Source organism: Zonotrichia leucophrys, chromosome Z (assembly GCF_028769735.1).
Source record: "Zonotrichia leucophrys gambelii isolate GWCS_2022_RI chromosome Z, RI_Zleu_2.0, whole genome shotgun sequence".
Taxonomy (NCBI): Eukaryota; Metazoa; Chordata; class Aves; order Passeriformes; family Passerellidae; genus Zonotrichia; species Zonotrichia leucophrys.
In genome coordinates, this window is record NC_088200.1 from 67294600 (window position 1) to 67315407 (window position 20808).

The 20808-nt window shown below is 38.1% G+C and overlaps 1 protein-coding gene across 4 annotated transcripts in view; it reads left to right on the top strand.

The window, feature by feature from the left end:
* The first annotated feature begins 4120 nt into the window (after nt 1-4120).
* CSNK1G3 (casein kinase 1 gamma 3) overlaps nt 4121-20808 on the top strand; it is a 69995-nt gene continuing 53307 nt past the window's right edge. For all 4 annotated transcript variants that reach the window (XM_064735686.1, XM_064735687.1, XM_064735688.1 and 1 more), the window contains exons 1-3: nt 4121-4315; nt 18093-18150; nt 20298-20713. In XM_064735686.1, the coding sequence (XP_064591756.1) occupies nt 20536-20713 (178 nt within the window). In that variant the 5' untranslated portion in view covers nt 4121-4315; nt 18093-18150; nt 20298-20535. The remainder of the gene's footprint in view (nt 4316-18092; nt 18151-20297; nt 20714-20808) is intronic.

A 20808-nucleotide genomic window follows, 5' to 3' on the forward strand; every position in this document is an offset into this window, starting at 1 on the left:
TTAATACAGTTGAATGGGATAATTCATCAGTTTTATAGAGCATTTAAATGCAGTTGAGACATATCACCAATGAAGGTCTACATGTCCTCATGTCTTTTCTTTCATTTTGTTTTGTTTTAGGTCCTACTCTGATTTCCACCACCTTTTGCCACGCATTAGTATGGAGGGGATCAGCCTGATCACACAGACCTTTTCCACACCTGTCCCTCATGCAGGAATACTCTTCCTTGATTATAGGGAATTCTTCCAAAGAAAAATGGTGACCAGCAAACTGCTGAGCACTTAGCTCAACCAACAACTTCAGGATTGTGATGAGAATGTAGTGTAACATTTGTATGTGGATCAGATGACATAAACAGCTGAGGTGAGTTACTGGTTTTTATTTAAGGTAATGACATTCTATCAATTTTTATTGTTGTATGATGTACAAGATTGATGTATTACAGGAATTCTCTAACTGGTCATGTAACCATCCTCACCATGAACTGCATGAGCCTCACGTTTCTCTCATACAGTATTAACAAATTCAGGTTCTTTGCTGTGCTCTTTACATTCATAAAAGGACTATAAAATGCTCCTTATAGTCCTAAAACTGTGGAATCTACAAGTGTACTCCAGCCTGCAATGCACACTGCTAAGTCCAGCCAGGAAAGGCTTTCTCCTTCCCATCAGCATTGCTGCCAAATTGAATGAACTTTAGAAGTGAAGGGTACCCAGGGTTGTTTGTTTTCTGTTTGTAGGCACATGTTTGCAGCATCCAGGAAAAGATTCCCTCCACTGTCTCTCCACACAGACCTGGTGCAGTGCTGGCTTGTGATAGTTACTTTACTATGTCACAGTAATTTTTTTATCACACACTGGTAACTTTTAGTGCAGAACAAGGAACTTAAACTAAGGGGTAATTAAACAGAATTTGGATGGTCCATTAAAAATAATTAATTTACTGCAGCAGCTGATGTTACTGCCTGCTCAGCTCTATTTTCAGACGTTGAGATCTTCCTAGGCATATGGATTAAGTTACAGGATCCTGAATGGAAGAAATTTTAAGGGACTGTGTTTGAGATATCACATTGAGAATAATTATTCTAAATGAGCTTGATAGGCTCAAATCTTATGTCAGTGGAAAAAAGAACAATATTTAGCAATTGACATTGAACAAATATTTAGAATTTCAGTTTAAAACACAGGGTGGAAGGAAGAATCCCATTTATTTCTTCCATGTGTGAAATGAACACAGATCGTAAGAGGCTGAAGAGAAAGGAAAAAAGGAAGGAAAAGTGGAACTATTAATACCTAAAAGCCAGATGTTATGCCTGTGTGTTTCTAGTGCAAGAATTTAATTTATTAGTATCTAGTAATTAAATAGTTCAGCACAGTAAAGGGGAATAAGTTCATTAGAAAAATACAGCCTAAATAAAACGGTGTAGGCTACTGGAAGCAGCTGCTGAAATACTGCCAAATGGTGAATATTAAAATGAAAGCTGAAATATTACAGGGAATGAAATATCACGTCACCTTTATAATAAAGTAGTTCTTAAAAAGATAAAAAGTTTTAGAAATCTAAGAAGTGTGGTACCTGGCAATTCTGTTACTATGCTGTGTATGCAGGAATTGTGAAAGGATTCCATGAGGGATAATGCTCATGCCATGAGGGATAATGCTAAGACTGAATACTGGAAGTACTTTTTCCTTCACTTAGAGCAGCATCTATATGAGTACACAGCAAGTTCTATCACCTTTTGGGATGTTCACATGGTGGTTTTGGCTGGGACAGACTAAATTTTTTTCATAGTAGCTAGTAGGAGGCTGTGTTTGATGCTCGTGCTAGAAACACAGTGCGTGAATACAGCCTGTATTTAATATGTGTGCAGTGAATGCTGAGCAGTGCTTACAAGGAGTCAAAGCCTTTTCCTAGCGTTGCTTGTGGCTGCTTGGTTCCTTGCCTCTCACCATGAGCAGGCTGGGTCCACAGGGAGCTGGGATGGGACACTGCTAGGACAAATGACCCCAAGTGACCATAGGGATATTCCCTAACATGTGGTGTCATGCTCAGCAGTTCTGGTGCAATTCCAAATCTAGTGGAAGAAGTAAGAAGGGGGCATGTTTGGAGTTATGGTGTTTGTCTTCCCCAGTCACCATTACATTTGATCAGGCCTGCTCTGCTGGAGATGGCTGAACACCTGCTTGCACATGGAAAACAGTGAATTAATTCCTTGTTTTGCTTTGCTTGTGTGTGGCTTTTGCTTTCCCTACCAGACTGTCTTCATTTCAGTCCACAGTTTTTCTGGCTTTTAATGTTCCAGTTCTCTCCCTGATCTTACTGGTGGGGTAGGGAGTGAGTGGCTGCATGGAGCTGGGGGGCTGGCTGGGATTAAACCATGAGAATGCTATAAAGCTTAAGCCACATTTTATGTATTTATATGGCTTAAGCCATATAAATATATAAAAGATATTTATTTTATATCTATATTATTTTATGTACTTGATGCATGGCATGTGTCTGTTGCTCTTGGAGATTAAGATTACATGTAGCAATCATGCACCACTGCAGCACACCTGTAATTCTAACTACCCCAAACTGATGCACCTTTCTGTAAATTCTGACATGTATAAGACATCTTTCTCTTTTGCCTTATGTTCATCACCTAGATCTTAGAGTTACAGGCTACTAAGTAATTTGTTGAGTTGAACCAACCTAAAACTATTTGTTTTTTAAAGAACAAATTGTAACTGGAAAAATACCCTACAGCTTTTACAAAAAAAAATTTGCACTTATTGTTGGGTTTATGAGAGTATATTTAGAAAAGACTGAGAAAACCAATACCAGTACTTGTGAATATGTGCCCATTACTGATTAAAGTTGAAGAAAAATTTCAGGACAATTGCACAAGATGAACTTAGCATCACCATAATGCAAAACTTGTTCTTGTCTCTGCTTAGCTGATTCTGAGAGTGGAATGCTTGTGTCCACCAGGATCCTGCAAAATGAAGTGGAATTGAGTATATGCTCACTCCTCCTTGATTAAGGCATCTTTTCCAGCACAGACTGCCCATGGAGGATTTTTGGCAAAAGTAATTCAATGTCTACTGAGACTAGGAAATGAAGCTTCAGCAAATGACTTCTGAAAGTCTCTAAAAGCTATATTGCTGCTAATTCTTTTTCCTACAAAGACATCTAGAATATTATGGAATGTGCCAACTTTACCTAAAAAATTATTTGACCAAGCAATACTCCAAGATCAGTCAGAGCCTCCAACACTTATCCTTTGTTTGCATCCTCTCTCCTCCATATTTATAGTGACCGTAAGACCGTAAAACAAGTTGTTAATAAACTTTAAAAGTTGTTTTTATGTATTCAAATATAAAAAAGGTAATACTTAAAGCCTTAGCCCCTTAGTGGCCTAAATTATACTCAAATCTCAAGGTTTTTAAAATGCTACTCTCCTCCTGACTGCAGAGCTAGGAAAGAACCTAAATATCTTTTCTTTTGCGCGAGTGCTGGCACAGAGTCTGATACAGCATTTATAAGTTGGTTTTTTTTTTTTAATAGTTACGTGGCAGCTCTTGCAGACATCAAGTGAGCGTGGGGTTCTGATTTCTCGGTTTCCCGCACGGGCACACAGGACAGGTAGCAGTCCCCTAATGCCAGGGTGCTGGCATTAGGGGACTGCTACCCAGCAGAGGATGGAAGGGAGCTGCGGCTCCAGGCGTCCAGCGGCTGCGGTCTGACACTGACTCAGCCGCCGCTGGGCACAGGGCAATCCCTGGGGGCCAGCCCTTCACATATTAAACAGGTACCTTTGTACCTGTAAGGAGAAGCTCGGAGCGAGGGAGGCGCGCAGCTGAGGCGGGGCAGGGGGCCGCGGCCTCCTCCGAGCGCGATCTCCGGGCTGTGAGGGGAGCAGCGCAGCCAGGGCCCGGCCGCCTCCCACCGACCCCTCCCGCCGCCGCCGCGGCCCCTCCCCGGCATTGCCCCGCCCCACCCCGCCGTCATTGGCTGCCGGCTCTGCCCACCAGCAAGCCACGCCCCCTCCCACAACTCGACGTTCGCCTCCCGGCCCCCGAGTGGCCGGCGCTCCCTGTCAATCACCCGCGTTCGGGGCGCGCGGCGCGTCCCGCCTGCCCGGGCGCCTGTGCCGCCGTGGGAAGGGGCGGGCGCTCGGGGCCGCCGCCGCTGCTTCCCCTCCGCCTCGGGGTGCCGCCCCGGCCGGCCCCGCTTCCGAGCCCCGCGCCAGGGGCGGGGCGGGTCGGGAAGCCGTGCCCGGAGGTGGAGGGCCGAACGCTGAGGCTGTGTCTCGCTCCCCTGGGCTCCCCGGTAGGTTGCTGTCCCTGGCCGCCTCTCGGAGCGGCGGCGGTTGCAGCGGTCGCAGCCGCCCCGTGGGCCGAGGCCTTGGGCTGTCTCTCTCCTCCTTTCCCTGGCGGCCGCGGGGCTGGCGGGGGCCGCGGAGCTCCCTGCGAGCGCGGCGGCGGCCAGAGCGGCCGGCCGGGCCAGGCAGCGAGAGCCGTGCCCCGGGCGGGTGAGGGCCGGCCCCGGGAGGGCCCGCGCCTCGCTGGGGCTGCGCTCCCGGTGGCAAAAGCCGCCGCTGTGAGACCTCGGAGTGCCCTCTCCTGCAGGAGGCGCTTGCGGCCGTGGGGCTCCCTGTGTGTCGGTGGTCCTGGCGGTGGTTGTTCCGAGCGAGCACCAAGCTGGGTTTGTAGGAGCAAGTAAATTTGTTTTCCTGGTCTGTGGAAGCAGGTTGTTGGAGTGCGACTGTGCTCATTTAGCAGATTAGCAGGTTAGAGGCAAACTGGGCTGCCAGTGCTCTTTTATTCTTACCTTTTATTTTGCTTTTCAGGAAGTTGTTTATAGGCGCGATCTGAATGTAGTGTCTTTAAGTTTAATTAATTAAAATCTCTAAAAGTGATGTTTCAGTGACCATGGAGCTCGGACAGACCTTATTTTCAGTCATTCTTGTTCATTTTACTGGTACACCCTTAATGAGTGTTGAAGTGACATGTGATGTGTAAGAAACAGATTGCAATATAATCGAAGACTTTTTTTCCTTGCTGAATTTTATAGTTAAGGTAATTTGTAAGTGCCTACATAGTTAGAAATAGATACTGTGCATGTTCTTAAGCGTGATTATAAGTGAAGCACACTGTTAAGCATATTAAGCCTTGCTGCCTGCGTTATGATTGCTTGGAGGATAAACAACTTACCTGCTCTTTAGACTCATGCCTCTTCTTAACCCACTTATCTAGTGAATGCATTTTATCTCGAGCTACATTGGGATGTTAAAATCCAAGATGGGAGTAATGCAATTTTGTTTTACAGGGAAAAGATGAGATAGACATTTCTGTGCTGACTATATCGACCTCAGTATCCTTTGGTCAATTTCTTTTTATTTGAAACGTTCCAACAGTTAAACAGTGTTTTCAGTGGAAAAAAGGGTATTTTGTTGTGCTGGCCTGAAATGGAGAAACTACCTGGCAAACGGCAGACTATTTGCATCAGTTGAGAATGACTTTCAGCTAATTAAATTAATCTTTTTCACTTGCCACTCTCTATCAAATAAATGTATTGGCTTATAAAATGTAAACGGTTTTTAGAATCTAAAGTACTAGTTCTGATACATCACATTTTCTGTAGAGCTTTTTTTTTTTTGTGTGATCAACATAAATATATTTAAGATTAGTTAAGAGAAATAACCTGCGATAGGCCATGTCTTAACCCTTCTGAGATTGTTCTTCCCCTGAACCTATTGAAAGAGTTTTTACCTTGTCCAGCCTATTTATGTACAGTTAGCAAGACTGAATTGACTTACTTTTAGTGTCGTTTTTTCATAATCAGGTTTTTCATAATTAATTTTAATAACTAAATTTTCATAATTAAATTAATTAATTACTATGCATTACTGAAGCTCATGCATTGTATTGAATCTTAGTGTCCCCACAGTATCCACAAAGTTTGTCCTATGGAAATAGAATTGTTCTTGGTTCACTAGTTACTGTGCTAAATGGTTCTGTGATTAGAAGTAGCAAAGTTATGTGTATTTCTAATATTTTTACTCTTGTCTTGAAAATTTGTTTAAAAAATATTAGGAAGTCTTCTGATGTTTAAGAATAATTTATTTTAGTTATGCCTTTGAGACAACAATGAATGCATCATGAGGAATAAGGAAGTAACAGTGGTTGTTTTTCTCCAATATCTTCTAATTACAAAAAAGAAATTGCTAAAGAAGGGGTACTGATCAGCTGTATTAGCTGTCTTTATCTAACTTTTCTCCAGCTAAACATTTTTTTCAGTCTATTGTAGACAAAACATATAGTTACATCTTGTTACTCAGGCTTTTCTTTTTACTTTTGAGTGATTTTTTTTGAGATGTTGTACATAAAAGTAGTAATGTAATTAAAACCACACACAAACCACAGGAATAGCAAAGTTGTAAGGGAGTCTGACATACTGTTTCTTCACAGTTTAGCTCACTGATTCAACTGCAAATTAATGTTTAGAGTTCTCAATCAACCCTTAATACCTCACCTGAGGTTGCATGAACAAATTACCTGACAGTGCTTACGGGAAGAGGGTACAATCCTTTTCAGCTGTGGTCTGGGTTTAAATGATCTAAAACTGATCGTGCTACTTGGAAGTCATTTACTAATGTAAATGGGATGGTATATTTCCAGTGTACACTGGGCCTTTAACACACTTCCAAAAATATTTTGAGACTTTTATATAATTGATTTTCTTGATCTATTAAAAGGTGCAAAGGTAGCTTTGAAGTAATTTTTGTATATTTTCTGCCAATCCTTAATTTTTTAGTGTTGTGCGGGCATTTTGATGCTTTTTCAGTGCTGCTGCAGAACCAATGCAGTGAGATCAAGCCTGATGCCGTTGTGCTTGTTTTTTTAAGCGTAATTCTGAGTAGCCTCCCAGACATTGTCACTGGACTTCTAGAGCTTTGTAAGCTACAGCTGAAACAGCTGGGTGAAGAAAAAAGTGTGTTTAAGCTAAATAGTTGCTTAAATAAAAGCAGTCTAGTGAGAAGGTAGTTAAAAGCTAGGGTGATGATAACAGGTAAAGACAATGACTGGAACATTTGTCCCTCCCTGTGATCCTAGGTAAGCCACTTGCAATTTAATGTCCCCCCTTTGGCATAGGGAGGATGCAGAAGAGGAGACATCGTGCACCGATCCATGCTGTAGAATTGGTTTGGACTGTGGTTACTTAGGTAGCTTTCTGCAACTTTAGCTTTCAGAGGAGATTATGAAACTCGTAGTTGTGTAGTATGGAATAATTTATTATGGTGAGATTTAGCTCACCTGTTACATTTACTTCTACTGTTTTATAGATGGTATATTCATTACCTTAAATATATGAAAATGTTTCTTTCTAACAAAAGGGGGAGAGAATATATATTAAATATACTTAGATGTAAAATATAAATATTTGTGGTAAATATATAATATCAAATATGCAGAAATTTCAGAATATTACAAATGTGCCAGTGCATTCTCCTAGCATGTTTATTGAACTGCATGTTCCTTATCTCTTACAGAGGACATTTTAAGCATCTGTACTTCCCTCTCTTCACCACCTCCTTTATCTGATGTTTTTGACTTTGTGTGGGAAACCTTTTTAAAAACCCCATTTAGCTGTTAAAAGAAGGATATTTAGTACAAAATATGTATGTTCTGTGGGTATGAAAAGCTAAAACAGTTATCTTGCCATTTGTCTGGTATCTTTCCTTGTGCTCTGGAGTTAGGAATGGGAGACATACTGATGAATCAGAAATGTCTTTGCCCAAATAACTGTAGGTCACAGAAGCCCATGACACACACAAGTAAGATTGGCATATTCAAGTAAGTTTATTACTTAATTTGACTTTGTATGTAACATTAATATAACTACAACTGTTTTTTCCTATGCTTTCGGATCTTCTCTGTAAGCTTACTAGCCAACTTAGCTTTTAACATATCAGGACTTTATAGTAGAAGTTTTACTTAACTTAGTAATTTAAGGTTTTTTAATTAAGGTTTAATTACTGAGTTAAGTAAATTCAATGTCATTTTCCTAAAAATAATTTTTTTTCCCTGCATGGTGATTTATAGTCTTCATCAACCATGTGTTTTGATTGTGTTACTTTTGGTTAAGACAGGATGGGGACTACAACAGTGGAGGATGATGTCCTTTTTAGTAGGCCAAAAATACAAGTGATTTATTGCAAGCAGAGCCTAGACTTCAAGTATGTGGTTTGTCTCAACTTCTTGTATTCTCTGCAATTATTTTTGAGTAATTTATGAGTTGCCTTGCTTTTTGTTCAATAAACCCTGTGCAATAACAATATAGATGGAGCAGTTTCCATCAGAAGCAGAGCTGAAGGTGGTGTTGGGGCAGCCGTTTGTGTAAGGAGGTCACTGGGGTGTGATGTCCTTGCAGGGATGCTCTTGATGGGCTGTGAAACACCGGCCGTTGTGGCTGTGCTGCTGTGGAAAGGCCCTTCTCTCTAATATGGGGCATTCCCCTGCTCCGCCTCTGGCTGTGCGGTCTTGTAGCTCCACTCTTGCTCTCCATCCTGTCTCTTGTATCCTCCTCTGAGTCGGTTCAGCTTCTGTTGAGTAGAGTTACTGAGTTTGTGAGCTTTGTGGTACTCTGAGTCATGGCTGCACTGAGGTGTGGGAGTGCTGATGCTGGTGAGCCATGGGAGCAGCAGGTAGTGTGCTACATGCAGTAGGAGAAGAGCCATGCTACAAGCACATCAAAATTGTCTAATTGCATTTTGTCATTTGCATTTTGCAGATTTCAGACTTAGGCTCTATTGAACCCATAAAATTCTTCTTTTTGGTTCAGTTTGTCTTTGAGCTTGAGATGCTAGTTACCTGGTGAATGTTGGATCTGTTACATTTTTAAAGCTTCATTGGCTGCATTTTCTGTTTTTGTAGAAAATAATTTAAGAGCATGGGTTTCTTGACAGGTTCCCTTTGTGATGTTGGAAGGTGTGATTTAGTCCAGGACAGGACACATGTCTGCAGCCTATAAGAAAGTACTATTTAAAAACTGTATTATTATGTGTGGAAGAATCCTGTGAGTATCTTTTTGTTTTTAAGACACCAAGCATTTTCCATTTTATGTCTTTATATTTGAATGAAGTAGTTAACATGACTGTTACCATGTTTCAACATCTTTTTAATATAAAGCAATCTTTAAAGGCATTCAGTGTTGCTTTAGAGGAATTCTGCTAGTTTATAATGAAAAACATACTTAATTTCATGTAGTATTGATATTTTTGATGTCAGCTTAAATATAGATAATGTCCATAAAAATGCAGCTTTTAAAAAAAATCTTAATTAATTGTGCAGTATTCTTGGGAAGATGAAGTAATACTGAGGCTAAAGTCAGGGAGATGATTGCTTTTAAGGGTTGTGGGAGACATGTTTCTCTTCTTAACCACTAGTATTTTCTCAGTTGCACCTTACAAATGCTTTCTTCTGGAAACAGAGAAGTTCAGTCTAGAATGTGTTTTACTTTCTGTGGAAGATCATTTCAGCTGGCACGCATTCATTTCTTGCAGTGTTCCATCAGCAGGTTGCTCAGTGTATCAAGTTGTTAAGGTTTCTGTGTAACATTTGCTGATAGTAGGCTGAGGCATCTTTAAGTCTGGAGGCATCGTTAAATCTAAATAAAAAATTATGAAACTTGAGTTTATGGTTAGCAGTAAAGAGAGAGGGCAGAATTTTTCCAAGAGACAAGAGGAAGACAGAATAACTAAATTTGCTTGTAAGCTTTTGTCAGATGGAGAGAAAAATGTATTTACAGAAATGCTGTTTGTCTTTGCTTTCAATTTTTCCAACAGTATTCTCACTATTGTTTGTTTTTATGTGAAACATTGTAAGACCTTTAAGTAAATACCGTTGATTGTACTTTGAATTTTTTAAAATTTTCATTAAGATTAAGTGTGTTTTTTAAGGAAATTAGATATTTTTGATCTGTCGCTCTCTCATCTGCTGCGTGTAGAAATGTGGAATTTTTAGGGTAGTTTTAACCAAACTTAGGTTGTTATGCCTGTGAAGATAAGTTCCTATAAGCTTCATAACAACCAGTTTAGATAGTAGATATTTATTAACCATTACCATGGTGAAGGAAGGATTTTATGTTTTGTGTGGTAGTAGCTTGAGAGCTGTTCAGCTTGCAACTTGTAGTACAAGGCAAGCAACAGAACATTTCCACTGAGAAGGGAACATTTTAATGTGGTTTTGTGAAGAAAGAGAGCTGAAGATGTGTCAGAGGGTGGCCTGCAAATGCGGATATGTGGATATGTGTAAGATAACCAGAAAGGTGAAGTTACTGCACTGGGGCTGTGTGGGTGTTGAACGCTAATCTGTAGGCAGCTAAGTTTAGCTAACATTGATGCTTTTGAGGAATGATTCTATTTTAAGCTTCCTAAGTAGTGGAGCAAGCATTTAACTACACACAAGTGCCCACATCAACATACTGGCATTTTCTCATGTTAATGCTTGAGAATTTTGTTTTGATTTAAAATCAGTGTACTTAAGTAACTGCCATCAGACCTTGACAGTACTGATGTCAAGAGCACCAAGTTGTTTTGTTCTCAGAACTTTTAATCTACATCAGATGATTTCATATTTAGTGTCATTTGAATTTGTGTAGAACACTGGGAGACTTGTTTTTTCCTCTGAGTTCGATAGGAAGGCATTAGTTTAAATATGTCTTGTATTACATCACTCATGATGAATCCAAGATCTTAACTGTGCCTTCTGTTTCATCTTAATTTTTGTCACTGTGCATCTTATGTGTTCAATATGAAGGTTTCAAGCATGATTCCATTTGGTGTGGTGTCTGAGACTTTATCTATACCATTTTTTTTCCATATTAAACTTATAACAGAAGAAAAAAGCTTTATAGCGTTTTGAAGACTGTTGAACTGTACTTTCGATTTGATAGAGACATTTTTGGTGTACATTGCAGTGAAAGTCATGCAAGTGAGAGGAGAGTTGCAAGTGTGTGTAGTAGTGAAATACTTGGAACTGCTGTAGAAGGTACCTATCTGGTTTATGGAGACAACTAAGACAACAGAATCTGATTGCCAGGTAGTTTGTTATTGTTAGAAATCTTGATAGCTGCAAAACTTAGTCTGGAGACATTTTCCTGTTCTGTGAGTTATCCCTTTCTTCACATATGGAGTTATTAAACTTGAGCTTGACTCCTGTCTTAAGTTCTTGAAGTAGAATTCGACCATGTAATTCAAGTTAAGTGACAGAATTGTGTCAGAGAACTAAAAATACTTTTAATTTTGAAAACAGATCTTCACAATCACTGTGGAATGCTAGAGCACATTATGTATTTTAGCCTATCCAAAATCTAACCTGAAGACAGAATTAGTGTGTCTTTTGGACTCTCAGAAATTTTTTTTCCATTGCCAGCGGAATGTTTCACAATGCTACTTAATTTTGTCTTCAGATATAGTTACGATGTTAGATTAAATGCAATACTCTTTTTTTTTTTTTTTAAACTTCTAGCTCTGTTAACTTCACAGTTTCTCTGGCCTAGCCTTAGGCTAATCTGAACCTTTCTGTTGTTCTGCTGTAATACTTGTGTGCTGTGGTACAATTATTCATGTAGAAAATTGACACCTCTATTATGTAGTATTAGCTAGCTCAGCATTAGCTGTCTGCCAGCTGAGGACAATTTAAGTCTATATATTTTAGCCCATTTAAGTCTATATGGTTGTGGTGGTGGAAATGTGAACAAATGATTGAAACATTGCTTAACCATCATTTTTGTCCTTTCTGTGCTCTTTTTAGTAAATCAGCTTTAATAGTGTCATTAGATTTTAAAAATTATTTCTTGTGTTATGGCTCTCCTTTCTGAAAACTGACTTTCAGCTTTTACTCTGAAATGGTGATTATAGGAAACTGCAAGAAGGATGCCTGAGCAAAAGTTTTAACCAAATAACTGCATGCACTTGCATGGAATCTCTAAGTGAAGTTGATAGGATTTTGTAGTGAAAGTCTATGGTGAAGTTCATAGATTAGGGCCAAACTTGCCTTCTAGATCCATGAGAAAATAAAAATGTTTATGCAGTAACCAGAGATAGCCATCTCAGCTGATGTTTGTTTAGGGTTAACAGAGATTAAGAGATTGCTTGGAGAGCTTAATAGCTACATAATTAGTCCAGGCTGTCATTTGTGGAAAAATTGTGTTGACTTAGGATGACCCCCAGTACTGTACATGTCTTCTGATGTGACAGCATTTTGACCAGAGCTGGCAGTTGGTGGTGCAGAAGGATGCATTACTGTTAATTAGGAAGTAGTGACAAAATTAAGTGTAGAGAACAGATACTGAATTTTGGATATTGGCAGCCCTCCAATGTGTTCATGTGACTTTAAACCTTGATACAAGAAAAGTTACACTAGTTTAACTACAATAGACTTCTTAAACAAGCTTCAGAAAGGATGAGGGAGGTTTTTGGTTAGTTCTTGTACAGGCAAGTGGTTGATTAAATATTAGTAAAGCTGTTTCTCTGTTAGATTTTGTGCATTTAAGGAGGATTATATGTGGCCATATGTGGTTTGTTGATGTACTTTCCCTAGGGAAATGTGTATATATGTGCAAATTGAAACGCTTATTCTAGAATCTCAAATTAATTATTTTTGTTGAAAATAGTGTGTGGCTGTTTATATGGTAAGAGAAAAATCTATTTTTTTATTTAATATATATACCACTTGAGATGAAAACAAGACTTCAGAAGGCTTGGTTTTGTAAATACTTTCATAAGAAAGATACTTGGATTTACCTTGACTCTTTCAATTAGGCTGCTTCTTTCAGTGCATCTCATTTGTATGTATGTAGACTTATATTGTTACCTAAACCCTTGTTTTATAAGGAAAATCAAACCTATCTGTAAGAGTAAGCAAATACCTATTTTAAAACAATTGTATTTTTTAGGAATGCTGAGAGTCTAGTTTGTACACCAAAATGAATAAATTCTGTTCTTGCTTTTGCAAAACTTAGCTGAGTCTAGAATTGGTTTACAGAAGGCAGATGTGGCAAAAGACTGAATGCTGCGAGAACAGTACTGTTGTCTGAGTTTCAGAAAGTGAAAATAAGAATCTGTGGAAAACTGAGACTTTTAAGTAAGAAAGAAATAGTAGTGTAGAAGGTACTTGAGATACAAACCTATTATTGTTGGAAGTTCTGGTAATGCAAACAAAATTTATGCGCACTTGTGATCTGCTAGTTGCTTTGCAGTGATGAAGAGCATGAGTCAAAATAAGTGTTTTGAGGCCATGCACACTGAGAAATAAACTGCACAGTTGAGCTCTTGCATGATCTATTATAAAAAGATTTCATTTGCCTTTGAAATAAGGTTATTATATTTGCTTTCTTAAATAAACACCCATGTCTTCTGGAGTGTGAAAAGTTTTACGTGATCAAGAAGTAGCAATTGCTTTGTGTGTTTTCCTTCTTTGCTGATGAAACCTCTAGGAAGGATTTCAAACTTACTAGTGTATTATGTACTTTTTCTCTGTGAAGGAAATGTAGCAAATGTGGGTTCTGTAGTTAAGTATTTGGAAAGGCAAACTGGCAGAGAAATGATGTGGCTGTGGTTTTTGATGGCTTGAAAGTTGATCCTGCTGAAGATCTTATTTAGCTGCATTGTCACTTCTTGTATGTTTCTTATTTTATTATGTGGAGACAGCAGTCTTCCCATGTGAAGCTGAAAAAGACCATCCTTATATCTTGTATTAGTTCACATCTACTACAAAATACAGGGTTTTTTGGGGGGGGGAAGGAAGATGTTGTTTAGAGAACTTACATATTCTTTTTGCAGTGCTTTCAAGGTAATTGTTTAACTAATTGAAGTTATAATAAGTACCTAAGGAATGGGAGAATAAAATAGTCTGATGAAACAACTAACTTCTGACAATATGAGGAGCAGATAATACCAAGCTGTATTTTGTTTTAATGTGAAAAAAATTTTAAAAAACTGTAAAATCAGATGCCATTAGCCTTAGAATTCCCCAAGTGTATGAAGTAGATTATATTGTTTAGAGCAAAATGTGTTACTGATGAATAAGTGTTCATTGTGGTCAGGTCACATATGAAGAACACCATCTATGACTTCCAAAATGATTCAGTGATGAGCAATTTTGATACAGGTTACTGATAACTGGAGAGATAAATTGTGTCAGGAGAAATTTGTTTGGAAATGTTCTTTGTTTTTCAAAGCTGACATCATGAGTATGTACCATCTGTGGAAGTTTTACATACTGAATGTTTCAGCACACTAATTTTGTCTTTAGTTTTGAGTGAAGTGCTAATGATATTGCATATTGTTTCTGCTTTGGAAATCTGAAAAATGATGAAGTAATAATTTGGTTACATTTAATTGAGTCATGCAATGAATCATTAAACAACTTTTTATTTTAGTTTTTACTTGAAAAATATGCAAAAAATAAAGCTATAGACCTATTTATTTGTAATATAAATTATTGGAATAACAGCTCAACCATTGGTCATGTTAAAGTCATGTGCAAGCCTACATTGCTCTTGTTGGACTAAAGTGAAAATAATGAAATCCACTCTTCTGTCATTAAATGTTTATTTTTCATTTAAAATAAAACAGTGCATCTAACTAAATCATATGTAATTTCAGAGATATTTTCCAATTCAAATTCTGTTTGAAAACTTTTTCACAGTTAGAAACTGCTGTCCTAAACTTTCAAGGGATCTTCAATTATGAGCCTATTTGCTGTGGATTTGGAATTTTGTAGATTTCCTCTGTTGCATAGAGACGTGTATATAAAAATGAATGAAAATAATGCAGTAATAACTAATCTAGAAAGAACAGCTTAATTTTTCCATGATGCATACAAAAATAGCAGAAACAGTTGATTAGATGTTTAAGTTTTGTATTATGATTTCCCAGTGAAATTGTTGCTTGGTTTCAGTTTTGTAGTATGAATTTCAGATTTTCTGCTCTTAAATATTTCTAAAAGAGTTTTGTTGGATGGAATCTTGTGTTATTTTTTCTGCAGTACAGATGCATTTGTAACATGGAAATGATCTTTGGAAAGTGAATGTGACTGTTCTTTATCTCAGTTGAAGACTGTAGTAGGTGAAGTATTCAATAAAAATAACATATAGTTAGAGAAAGTATCTTGGAAATTTGTGGCAGAGGCACTAGAAACTTTCTCTTCACTCTTCTAGAAGATGTGAGAAGAAGCTGTGTTGCTAAATTACTGTAACTGCCAAAAGTCATGAGCCCTTGGGGTTAGAAGTATGTGAACAGCTACTTGAGAGGTGAGAAACTGCGGAAGTATGAAAATGCCAGAAGGCTGAATGAATTTTAAATGCCTCGTGCTGAAACCAGGACTGTTACTTTACAGTGTTTCATAAAAGAATAAAATATCCCATATTAGAATGGACCCAGAAAAATCATTGAAGTCCAACTCCTGGCCCTGCACAGGACGCCCCAAGAGTCACCCCATGTGCCTGAGAGCATTGACCAAACACTTTTTGAGCTCTGTCAGTCTGGTGCTGTGCCCGCTTAGCTGGGGAGCTGTTCCAGTGCCCAGCCACCCTCTGGGTGAAGAACTTTTCCTAATATCCAACCTAAAACTCCCCTGACACAACTTCATGCCATTCCCTCAGGTTCTGTCACTGGCTACAGCTTATCTGTAGTTCTTCCCTTCATCGGGCCTTCCTTCCACTGGGCATACAGCTCACTTTTTTGCCTTATTTCTGAGAGAAGATTCTTGCTCAGCCAAGCTGGCCTTCTCCCTCTTCTGCTTGACTTACGACATTTTGAAACTTCCTGTTCCTGTGCCCCTGGGACGTGGCACTTAAAAAATGACCAGATCTGATGGACCCCAGCACCCTCAAAACCATTTCCTCAGGCCATCTTACTGATTCTTTTAAAAGCTTGAAGTCAGCTCTTGTCACGCCCAGGACTGAAATTTTACTGTCACTTTTTCTCCTGATAATGGTGATTTTAAACTCAATTGCTTTGTGGTCACTGTGGCCAAGGTTTCACTGTGACCAAGTCTTGACTTTGTTCATGCGATCTTCCCCAACACATCAAGGAGGGCACCTTTTGTAGTTGGCTCCATTAGTAGCTGTCTCAATTAGTATTGTAAGACGTCCCAGATTTCGGACTGTTCTGGACCTATTTGTGCAGCTGTGTGACAAGGGCAGCTGTTTTGAAGGTGTCCCTTAGTTCCTCAGAGGAATTTTCTGGAATCATTGTCCTGGATAGGTGGCCTATAGTAGACTCCTGCAATGGCGTCCACATTATTTTTTGTCCCTTAATCCTTACTCAGAGACTGTCAGCCTGGGATTGCTGGCTTGGCCGTATTCCAGCCCTTCCAGCTCACCTGCCCTGCCTGTCCCTCCTGGAGAACTTGTGACCATCCAACATGGCATTTCAATCTCACCAGGTTTCACTTATTCCAGTGATGATCCTCGTGTGTTGGTGTGGAAACATTTTGGATGTGGTCCATTGTAGCTGACACCTCCTAGACCAGTTTAAGGATCTCACTAGCACTCAGTTCCTTGAGTTTTGGCATACCATCCCATTGCTTATCACTGTCAAACCTGTTTATGTCCTTTTGCTTCTTCCAATGTAATTTAAAGCTCTATCAAATTTTTATTTTCCTCTGTAGCTCTTTTGCTGCTATATGCTTTTCTTAAAAGTAGAGCAAAATGTTAGTATACTGATACTAGCAGTGATGTATGATCTTGTAATTACAATGAAGGGTACTGCTTATGTTACCCGAGGGAGCAGTTATGGTTGCCTGTTTCATTTAAGTTTGTCATTCCTGGGCAGTGCAATGTCCTATTTAGCTACTTGAATGTTCTCTTAGTTAGTTTGTTTAGGAGTAAATCTGGAACATGAAAAAGGAATGAGGTAGATAATAAGTTGGATTTTTTTAAAGGTGACTTGCACACTTGCGTATGAACATTGTCATGACAGCACTTTGGAACATGTAAGCTTGCATATAATTACAGTGGTGTTCCTGCTGTTGCTGCAGGAACAGGCTTTTGAGAAATGTATGAATAAAGAAGATGCTTAAATGAGCTGTTCTTTTATTCTGCCTTATGTAGTGTCCTAGAGAGTCATTGTTGCTACAGAATAGGGGTCCTATGTGGCATATACTCTTCAGTAGTGTTAATTGGGACATTTTCAAGAAGAGTTTTAGAGAGATGTGTAAATTTATAGCTTTAATCTAGGGATACTTCTGGAAGTGTTAGGTGTGTGAGTAGTGAGTCAATTGGAACCCTGTTGTCATTTTTCTTTACTGTGCCTCTCCTTACTTTTCCTGCATTCTCTCTACAGGGCTTGGAAAAGTCTATCAGATTAAACCAAAAAAAAAATGAAATCTCTGCTAGCTGTTGTTAGTTGTGCATGTCAGTCACTCTGAAGTTACTTGCTTTCTTCCAGTCTTGTTTTATTTTTTGTCTTCAGTCAATATAGATTTGAGATTTAATTTATAATTGAGATCTAATTACTTTTTCTTCTATGTAATACAATTTTGACTTTTTTATAGCTTCTTTTGCCTTTCTCTTCACACTTGAACATAGTAATTTCACTCCTTTGATATTGCTTTGTCAACTTGTCTTTGATGGATTTTCCTGATATTTAGTCCTGTATCTTTTTGAACTAAGAACAATTATTTAAATCCTAACAATATTCCCTAATGTTGGGCTGAAGTTTATGGTTTAAGTGTGCTCATTTATGTAGGCAGAAATGAAAAAAAAATTAAACAGAAAATCAAGCTGTGAGATGAGGATAGCATGTTTTTCACAGATTGCCTATAGCTATCATACAGCAAGAAAGTGATTTTGCCAATAATTTACAATGCTTACACTGTATGTATTCCTTTTGTGCTTCAGATGATGCACACCTTTGAATGATGTCTGTCTTCTGAGCCTTAAAAGTGATGTTGAGTCTTTGAGGCAAATCTGCTGCATCTTCCTTAATAGTCAAAAAAACCCTGTACTTTCATTCTGTATCAGATTTTTTTACATGATAAGTAATTGCAAATACTATGTAAATATATCTCTTTGCCTTTTGGTGCTTTTTCTCTAGAATGTGAGCATTATGGTGAAGAGAAGATACAGCCATCAACATTATAACACTGTCATAGGTAAGTACAATAGAAATAAATACAACCATGAAAAAGTTTTGTATTTTTAAGGTAAATACATCATGAAATATTGCACAGGATCTTCAAAATGGAGAAAGTCATAAGCACTGTCCTTGTTTTGAGTTACTTGCAGATTATTTTATTAGGAAAATGTAAGAGAACACCTGTGTCCCGGAGAAACTGTGACAAGGAATATTTCCATGTCTTCCTTTAGATATGTAGTGGGGGAAAAATGTGAGGGACTTGTGTTGGTTATTTAGCAAATATCTTATAAAAAGGTACTAATTTCAGTTTATATAAGAAAGCTTGCCTGTAATGTAAATGGAGTATCTGTTGGTTCAACAGGAGGAAAGGGGAGGACATAAGTTACTGTGTAATAGATTTGTCCATATAATGGACACATTTCTGGAAATCAGAATTGATGTTGTGTGTCATGTATTTGGTACACTAAAAATTCTAGGGTTGTTTATTGTTAGTTCTTCCTGAAAAAGCCAGTAAAATATGGAATTCTTTTCTTTCCTAAAACATCTAGTTGCATTCTTTTGCATCAAACATGCTGGCCTGCATTCTAAGAACTGAATGGTGACTTTGAAGTTCCACTTCAACACACTTAATGTCTAGCTTCCTTATTTCTTCCTTTCCTTCTGCTATGCCTTTGTAGCATAGTGGATGAGGGAAAATCACCTATTGCTTCCCATCGATCCTTTGAGATCTGTGGTTTAGAAGGTGACTTTAGTGTATCTGGAAGCGTGCAAGATTATGTAGGGTGTCCCCTTTTCTCTTAAATGCTTCTGTCTGTACCATAAAGAAACCACAAGTTTCATTACTCACTGCTGAAGTCCTTTTTCCTGGCATTAAGCAAGTCATCTTGGATTGTAATCTGCATTTTGAGTTTTTTGTTTGTTCTCAGAACCAGCCTTTCATTCCCCCTTTCACGGTATTGTGGTCATATTTCTTTGCTAAACAAATTTCCATGTACTTCCTTGTTCGGGTAATATGTTAGTCAGCTGTTATTAATGATTTTTAAATGTTATATAGTTATAACCATGCTATAACTATGTATGATTTAGCAGATGCAACTATTCAGGTGACTGTTCATATTATTTGGTGTATTTTTCACTACTACCTCTTTGATTTTTGAAATTTTGTGATAAGCTGTGATATGAGTAATAATTTTACTTTGTGAGAAATTGGTTTACAAAATAAAAGTGTCTTCAGCTCAAAGTATTAAAAAATAAGCTCTTGGTGACTACCTTTAAAATAGGCTGTAGCACATGAAGTACATTTTTCCAGAGGATGTTCTCCATTACTTCATTGTATTCCCAACATTGAAACAAATGTAGGAAAAGAATTTTGCACAGACATTTAACTCATTATGGAATTTTGCTGGTGTAGAAAATTCTGAATTACGCGGTTTTACCCCACTGTCATCAAATAGAAAACAATATCCATTGTTCTTACAGCTGAGATTTAAAATCAAAAGCCTTCTTGTGATTCTTTATTACAGTAGTAAGATAGCATTGTTTTTGCTGAAATCCATGTGGGAATTCCTGTCTAGGCAATGATGCTAAACAAGGGAGAAGGGGAGCAGGGAAACAGATTTATGACAGAAGTATAGTAGGGGAGAATAAGTAAATATAGTTTAGTTTCAGATTCTAGGAGTTACTGAAAATTTGAGTGCCCTTGCCATAGTTTATAATTTGAGCATTTCAGAAATTACTGTTCAGAAAATACAATATATTTCTATAACTTCAATAACTGTGCAGCTTGAGCATTTGCTTAAAACAGCAGATACTATTTGAGGGAAATAAATAAAATGCTTTCATTTGAACTGGCATAAGGTGAAGTGAGTGTGTGCAAACATCAATTTTAAGTGTGTTTATTCAGGAAAAAGTTTTATAGGGTGTTTTTGTTACTTTTTAAAAAATAACTATTGCTTGAAGTGTTGAAATTTTAGTATACTTGAGTCACTACAATAGCACTTGCTGTTGCATATTAGAAATAGAATTAACCCTTAAGTAGTGCTTTTCATAGATCTGTAAAGCAAATATAATTAGTTAAAGCTTAATTGTGTGTCTAGTTGAAGGGAAAGGTAATTTTGTACAAGACTCTTACTGTGTTGAATAACTTTGTTTTTCTTTTAACAGAATTCCTCTAAAGACTAGGAAATATTGCTGGTGTTGTGCATTCTGGAAATACGTTTTACTACAAATACCACCAAGGCTTTGCAAACAGAATGAACATGCTGCTGTTGACTGCTCACCCACAGTAACCAGCTGGGCATTTCACTCATGATGTTTTCATTCTCACCTTGTCCAATTGGGATTTGCTTATACTGATTTTTAAAAAGAGGAATAAATCAAAGTGGAGTACCGTAAATTTGACATGGAAAATAAAAAGAAGGACAAAGACAAACCAGATGAAAGAATGGCACGGCCTAGTGGGAGATCAGGCCATAATCCACGTGGAAGTGGTTCTTCAAATTCCGGAGTGTTAATGGTTGGCCCTAACTTCAGAGTTGGTAAAAAAATTGGATGTGGTAATTTTGGAGAACTGCGGTTAGGTAAGATCCTTGTTTATTTATTTCAGTTTACATTGTTCAAGGCCATTTTTATGCAGTCTAGGCAAGAAAATTTCTCTATGAATACCGTGCAGCTC